This window comes from Salvelinus alpinus, chromosome 4 (assembly GCF_045679555.1).
Source record: "Salvelinus alpinus chromosome 4, SLU_Salpinus.1, whole genome shotgun sequence".
Taxonomy (NCBI): domain Eukaryota; kingdom Metazoa; phylum Chordata; class Actinopteri; order Salmoniformes; family Salmonidae; genus Salvelinus; species Salvelinus alpinus.
The window spans coordinates 65,778,475-65,786,580 of record NC_092089.1 but is presented as its reverse complement, the minus strand read 5'-3'; the positions used below and the strand labels follow the sequence as shown (position 1 = coordinate 65,786,580).

At 44.0% G+C, this 8,106-nt stretch overlaps 1 protein-coding gene across 2 annotated transcripts in view; it reads left to right on the top strand.

Annotated features, from left to right (window-relative positions):
• The first annotated feature begins 1,056 nt into the window (after positions 1 to 1,056).
• The window catches only part of LOC139574169 (protocadherin gamma-C5-like), a 197,251-nt gene continuing 190,201 nt past the window's right edge, over positions 1,057 to 8,106 (top strand). Inside the window, exon 1 of one of the 2 annotated variants that reach the window (XM_071398430.1) lies at positions 1,057 to 3,560. In XM_071398430.1, coding sequence (XP_071254531.1) covers positions 1,149 to 3,560 — 2,412 coding nt within the window. In that variant the 5' untranslated portion in view covers positions 1,057 to 1,148. Of the gene's footprint in view, positions 3,561 to 4,709; positions 7,255 to 8,106 lie in introns of those variants that run through there. The other variant, XM_071398436.1, reaches the window with a different exon arrangement.

Below are 8,106 nucleotides of genomic sequence, written 5' to 3'. Positions count from 1 at the left end.
TGGAAAGGTAGTTTCCTGTGACTGTGCCACACTGAAAGTCACTGAGCTCTTCAGTAAGGTCATTCTACTGCCAATATTTGTCTATGGAGATTGCATGGCTGTTGGCTCGACTTTTTACACCTGTCAGCAACGGGTGTGCCTGAAATAGCCGAATCCACTAATTTGAAGGTGTGTCCACATACTTTTGTAAATATATAGTGTATTTACACAGCGTAGGCCTAATTAGCGATACAATGTGATGCTTCGACCACACAGACATTGCTTTTTGCGCATAATAGTACGCAGCATCATCTGACTATGTATGCAACAAAAATTCAACATTCACCTTCTGATACCATTTCTGTCAAGCAGTCTACGCATACAGTTTAACGCATACGTTAGATAAATCCAACGTATGCACCACACCGAAAGCACTGCAACTGCCTCTGCAACGCAATGCTACAAGGCAAACGCAGCGTTTAATTTGAAATTAATGTAATTCTGGTGTACCAAAATAGTAAACACTTTCGGTGTGTTCGAAGCGTGAGAGTGTCTGGCGTGCAGCGGCCTCGCTATGTCGCTGTCCATGATGTTGAAATCTCATACAATCCATGTTTAAGCCAGTGGGGTTTACTCAATGATTGTGGACTCTTAGGACTTTCTTTCACATTCTCTGCTTTTGTGTATGAGATTTTCCTCGCTGAAGTACCAGCATTATAAATGGCATACATCTAATATTTGCATTGTAGCTTATATGCCCAATCGCAGATGCGTTCCCTTTTGTAATGCATTCGTTCTGCCTGATCCTAACTCATATCAACAGAGTCCGGTTCATTGACAATTTTGGATGTTTTTGTGGTTTTATATGCTGTCGTTTGCTGTTATTTCCAATAGTTTCCCGATCAATTCAGCCTAGGCTATAGGCATTTTTGAACGATAATATGTGTAATATCTGAAGGGTACTCACTGTGTCGCTATTCACCAGCTGTGTTTTTATAGATCCAGTTCTCCACCCACTTGTGTTGTTACAAGGCTCGGGTGCCATTTAGCCGCGGAAGAGGTTGGAGACGGTCAGATTGCGTGCACATTTTGAGAATGTAATTTTGATCAAACTGTATGTTGTTTTTTTTGCAGAATACTATTTGTTAAAATTGTACTATCTTAAATATATGGTGTGTTCACGTTTTAATCCCATGATGGGACACAAAGGATTTTCGGTCGCAGTCCTGGTTTGCAGCGTTTCTTTCTTTCTTCTCACACTGCACTCCGCCTATGGAGACGTGAGCTATTCTTTTCCCGAGGAGATGAAACGCGGATCTGTGATTGGAAATATAGCCAAAGATCTCGGACTGGAGGCGAGCAGACTGTCCGCTCGCAAGGCCCGTATTGATACAGAAGGGAACCGCAAACGTTATTGTGACATTAATCTGAGCACCGGAGATCTTATTGTTGCGGAAAGGATTGACAGAGAGGGGCTTTGTGGCAAGAAGATTTCGTGCGTTTTAAATCAGGAACTTGTATTAGAGAATCCGTTGGAGCTGCAACGTATTAGTCTTCATGTTCAAGATATAAATGATAATTCCCCACAATTTAATGAGCACATGATAGATATGGAAATAAGCGAATCGGCATCTAAAGGCGCTCGTTTCTTATTAGGGGAGGCCCATGACGCAGACATAGGACACAACTCAGTCCAAACATACACGCTAGAAAGGAATGAGAATTTCGTTTTGATTGTTGACAGTAACAGTGTTGAGCTTGTTCTAGAGAAAGAGCTCGATCGAGAACAAAAGAACGATCTCAAATTATTACTCACGACGATGGACGGGGGCACTCCGCAGAGATCAGGTACTGTGGTCATACACGTCACTGTCCTGGATGCTAACGATAATGCCCCAGTGTTTAGCCAGGCCGTCTATAAAGTCAGTCTCCAGGAAAACTCTCCTTTAGATACTGTAGTGGTAACAGTGAGTGCTACAGATGCAGATGAGGGCGTGAACGGGGAGATGGCTTATGACTTCGATCACATTTCAGATGAGGATAAGACAGTATTTTCTATGGACCGTAAGACAGGAATAATTAAAGTTATCGGCGCTGTTGACTTTGAAGACGTTCCGTTGTTTGAGCTGCGCATTAAAGCGAAGGATGGTTTAGGCTTAGCCTCATATGCCAAAGTGATAATAGAAATTACTGACATAAATGACAACGCCCCAGTGATATATCTAAAATCTCTGAGTAACCCCATACCTGAGAACGCGTCACCTGGTACAGAGGTGGGCATCATTAACGTGCAGGATAGAGACTCTGAGAATAACCGTCAGGTCCGATGCTCCATTCAGCAAAACGTTCCTTTTAAGCTGGTGCCATCCATCAAAAACTACTATTCTCTGGTGACCACGGGCGAACTGGACCGTGAACTAGTGTCTGATTACAACATTACAATCATTGCCACCGACGAGGGCTCTCCGCCTCTGTCCTCCTCTAAAAGTGTTCAGTTATCTGTAGCTGACGTGAACGACAACCCACCTGTGTTTGAGGAACAGTCCTATAGCGCCCACGTGACTGAAAATAACCAACCTGGTTCCTCCGTGTGTTCCGTTACTGCTCGAGACCCAGACTGGAGACAGAATGGCACAGTTATTTATTCCCTTTTACCTGGCGAGATGAACGGTGTCCCGGTGTCCTCATTGTTATCTGTTAACGGAGACACTGGGGTGATCCACGCTGTGAGGTCATTTGATTATGAACAGTTCAGGAGCTTTAAAGTCCACGTTGTGGCCAGGGACAACGGTTCTCCTCCGCTCAGCAGCAACGTCACCGTCAGTGTGTTCATAACGGATGTGAATGACAACTCTCCTCAGATACTATATCCCGCTCCGGAGGGGAACTCTTTCATGACCGAGCTGGTCCCCAAAGCTGCACACGGGGGCTCTCTGGTTTCCAAGGTGATAGCGGTGGACGCGGACTCCGGCCAGAACGCCTGGCTGTCCTATCATATAGTCAAATCCACTGATCCGGGACTTTTCACTATTGGTCTCCACAGCGGAGAGATCAGGACACAGCGGGACATTTCTGAATCTGACAGCATGAAACAGAACCTTATTGTGTCAGTAAAAGATAACGGACAGCCCTCTCTCTCTGCGACCTGTGCCATGTATTTAGTGATTTCTGATAACTTGGCTGAAGTGCCGGAACTGAAAGATATATCTTATGATGAGAGCAATTCCAAACTCACCTCTTATCTGATCATCGCGCTGGTGTCCGTCTCCACCTTTTTCCTCACCTTCATTGTTGTCATCCTGGCCGTGAGGTTTTGCCGCAGGAGAAAGCCCAGACTGTTGTTTGACGGAGCGGTCGCTATCCCAAGTGCTTATCTCCCGCCCAACTACGCAGATGTGGATGGAGCGGGAACTCTCCGCAGCACCTACAATTATGACGCCTACCTGACGACGGGTTCACGCACAAGTGACTTCAACTTTGTCACATCTTACATTGACACCACCCTGCCTGCGGATCAGACTTTGAGAAAAACTCCAAAAGACTTTGCTGAAGAACTTGATGATTCTGATGTGTCCTCACAGGTAGGCCTGAACTGTAAATAAATATCAACTATAGATTTGATTGTATTTATCATAGAATATATGCCCATCTTTTTGTACAATTACAGTAAAGCAGCTTTGTACAATAATGCTTTTTGTTATGGAGAAAATCATGTAGCCTTTTGAACGGGAGTGTGTGAATACCACAGCTTGTCTATAAGGCAACCTGGTCATGCTTTACGTTTGATGCAATTTGCAATGCATTTATGATTATTGAAATCCCCCTCACAGTTGAACGGGGAAATATTGATGCTACTGGTTTGAGTTGTGTGGGTTTGAGTATGGGTTTGACTTGTGATTGGTTCTGTTTGTGATTGTTCTTTGACATACACGCTGCACATGTTTTGAGGTTAAATGTGTTCCTCTTAGAAGTTTGGCCTGTTGGAGTGGAGGCCATTTTGGGAAGGGATTACGAAAAACAACGACTTTATGTACAGCGCTATTAAGACAGTGACGAGAGAAGTGGTGTGATAGGGTCTGAAGTGCAGCGGCATTGTTGTGCCGCTATCCATGGTGCTGAAATCCAATTTGTAGCTAGCAGTGTATACGTCTTATAGCTTTATCACTGCAATTACTTTAATTCATTGCCATACTCTCCGTTTATTTATATTGCATTGATGAGTGTTCACTAAAATACCAGCGTTGTACATCTGATGCTTGCAACGTACAACTAAAGCCTACCTTCTCGCAGATGCCTTCCCTTCTGTAAAGTATTTCTTCTAGTTAATCTTAACTCGTGAAAATAGTTTGAGGCTTTTATTGCCGTAATTCATGCTGTAAGTGTTTTATTTCCGTTTCCTGTGTTTCTTTTTTGGTTATTTATATGAGCTTGCGGTGATTTCCCCCGAATAGTTACAGTCATCAATCATTCAGAAGGCTATTTATCCAAACACGTCTGGTGAACGACGACAGAGTGAGTAGGTCTACCCTTTTACATACTACACATTAACAAACATTCTTCTAAATCTATATTTGGTGAAATATAGAATCTACATTTCGTGATGTATAGATTTAGAAGAATGTTAATATGTGTCATATCTAACGAGTACTCGCTGTGTCGCTGTTCACCAGCTGTGTTTGGGTAGATCCAGTTCCCCACCCACTGGTGTTGTTACAAGACTCGGATGCCATTTAGCCGCGGAAAAGATTGGAGACGGTCAGATTTCTGGCACATTTTGTGGATATTGTTTAGATCATACTGAATATTTTGTGGAATACGATTTCTTTACATTGTAGTATTTAGACTTGATGGTATTTCAACGTTTTTAATGCCAGGATGGGGCACAAAGGAATATTGGTGACAGGCCTGGTCTACTGCGTTGCTCTCTTTCTTCTTACACTGCATTCCGTGTATGGAGACGTGAGCTATTCTTTTCCGGAGGAGATGGAACGCGGATCTGTGATTGGAAATATAGCCAAGGATCTCGGCATCGATGTTCGCAGACTGTCCGCCCGTAAGGCTCGTATAGATACGGAAGGGAACCGAAAACGTTATTGTGACATAAATCTGAGTACCGGGGAATTTATTGTTGCGGAGAGGAATGACAGAGAGGGGCTTTGTGGAGAGAAGGTTTCATGCGCTCTAAAATTCGAATTTGTGCTTGAAGATCCACTTGAGTTGCACCGAATCACATTGCAAATTCAGGATGTTAACGATAACACGCCTATCTTCCCAAAGGAGTCTATCAAGCTCGAAATTAGTGAGTTGGCTGTCAAAGGCGCTCGCTTTCGTGTGAATGCTGCCCACGACGCAGATATAGGACAAAACGCAGTGCAAAACTACATGTTACAAAGGAATGGCCATTTTCTGCTGAATGTTCAAACCAATACGGTCGGTAGTAAATACGGTGAGTTGATACTAGATAAAGAATTAGACCGCGAGGAGCAGCGGGAGTTAAAATTATTGCTTACAGCAGTAGACGGTGGCACTCCGCAGAGATCAGGTACTGTAGTCATACACGTCACTGTACTGGATGCTAACGATAATGCCCCAGTGTTTAGCCAGGCCGTCTATAAAGCCAGTCTGCCTGAAAACTCTCCTTTAGATATTGTAGTGGCTACAGTGAGTGCTACAGATGCAGACGAGGGAGTGAATGGGGAAGTGATGTATGAATTCAGTCGCATATCTGACATAGCCAGAAAATTATTTGCATTAGATCAGACAACTGGAGAAATTAGACTAAGAGGAGAAATAGATTACGAAGAAGAAGCTAAACATGAAATGATTATTGAAGGGAAAGATGGTTACGGTCTTTCATCTGACACTAAAGTGATTATAGAAATCACAGACATAAATGACAACGACCCTGAGATATATCTAAAATCTCTGAGTAACCCCATACCTGAGAACGCGTCACCTGGCACAGAGGTGGGCATCATTAACGTGCAGGATAGAGACTCTGAGAATAACCGTCAGGTCCGCTGCTCCATTCAGCAAAACGTTCCTTTTAAGCTGGTGCCATCCATCAAAAACTACTATTCTCTGGTGACCACGGGCGAACTGGACCGTGAACTAGTGTCTGATTACAACATTACAATCATTGCCACCGACGAGGGCTCTCCGCCTCTGTCCTCCTCTAAAAGTGTTCAGTTATCTGTAGCTGACGTGAACGACAACCCACCTGTGTTTGAGGAACAGTCCTATAGCGCCCACGTGACTGAAAATAACAAACCAGGCTCCTCCGTGTGTTCTGTTACTGCTCGAGACCCAGACTGGAGACAGAACGGCACAGTGATTTACTCTCTCTTACCCGGTGAGGTGAACGGTGTCCCAATGTCCTCGTTTTTATCCGTTAATGGAGACACGGGGGTGATCCACGCTGTGAGGTCGTTTGATTATGAACAGTTCATGAGATTTAAAGTCCATGTGATGGCCAGAGACAACGGTTCTCCTCCGCTCAGCAGCAACGTCACCGTCAGTGTGTTAATAACGGATGTCAATGACAACTCTCCTCAGATACTATATCCCGCTCCGGAGGGGAACTCTTTCATGACCGAGCTGGTCCTCAAAGCTGCGCACGGGGGATCTCTGGTTTCCAAGGTGATAGCGGTGGACGCGGACTCCGGCCAGAACGCCTGGCTGTCCTATCATATAGTCAAATCCACTGATCCGGGACTTTTCACTATTGGTCTCCACAGCGGAGAGATCAGGACACAGCGGGACATTTCTGAATCTGACAGCATGAAACAGAACCTTATTGTGTCAGTAAAAGATAACGGACAGCCCTCTCTCTCTGCGACCTGTGCCATGTATTTAGTGATTTCTGATAACTTGGCTGAAGTGCCGGAACTGAAAGATATATCTTATGATGAGAGCAATTCCAAACTCACCTCTTATCTGATCATCGCGCTGGTGTCCGTTTCCACCTTTTTCCTCACCTTCATTATTGTCATCCTGGCCGTGAGGTTTTGCTACCATAAAAAGCCCAGACTGTTGTTTGACGGAGCGGTCGCTATTCCCAGTGCTTATCTCCCGCCCAACTACGCAGAGTTGGATGGAGCTGGAACTCTCCGAAGCACTTACAATTATGACGCCTACCTGACGACCGGGTCACGCACTAGTGACTTCAAGTTCGTCAGTTCCTACAATGACCACACGCTGCCCGCGGACCAGACTCTGAGAAAAATTCCAACAGACTTTGCTGAAGAACTTGACGATTCTGAGGGATCAACCGAGGTAGGCCTTTCCTGCAAATAGAAATTGAGGAGGTTTGCTTTGATGTTTTAAGAATATTATTTCACAGCAAGTTTTTTACAAAGAGAGATAAAATGCAACTATTTAATCCCCTTTTATTTCAAAGGGAAACATCTTATTGATGTTGTGACCGGTTTATTGTGATTGATAGATTGGCTGGACACTTGTGCAGCATGTACGCTGCACATATGTTCGTACAGAGAATGTGTTCATGGTAGTTTTGTAAATTGTGGTTGGTAGTTAGGTAGCCTATTGTGGTACAGTTTACATGTAGACCTGTTTGTATATAATCATTTCACGAGCTAAAGTAATGAGAAAATCAGTTATAACTCATCCGTTAAAAACAGCAGCAACTCTGAACGAGTAGTGCTATCCGAGATCCTTGGGGCGTCCCTACCCTTACCCTAACCATTACCTAACCTTAACCATAACCCTAAACCTTATCTAACCCTAACCCTAACCCTAACCATTACATAACACTTATCTAACCCTAACCTTATCCCTTGCCGTAATCATTTTAAACGTGAACTTCAATGTGGTAGTGACGTCCCAATGAATCTACATAGCAAGGACAGACTCTGAACTAAGTGTGACTGTCCAGCCCAGCCTCACATTCAATTCGCGCATATATGTACAAAATGTATTTCAGCAGATTTCGTGCGTTTTTGTGAATTTTTGGGGTGGTTCAATTCGTTTGAAAATACACGAATTTCTGTGCTACTTAATTCGTGCGAAAAGACACGAATTTAACCAGTAGGCGACACACAAGCCGTTGCAACAACCATAGACGCGATCGCCTGTATTTATTTATTTTACGTTATGAATATATAGATA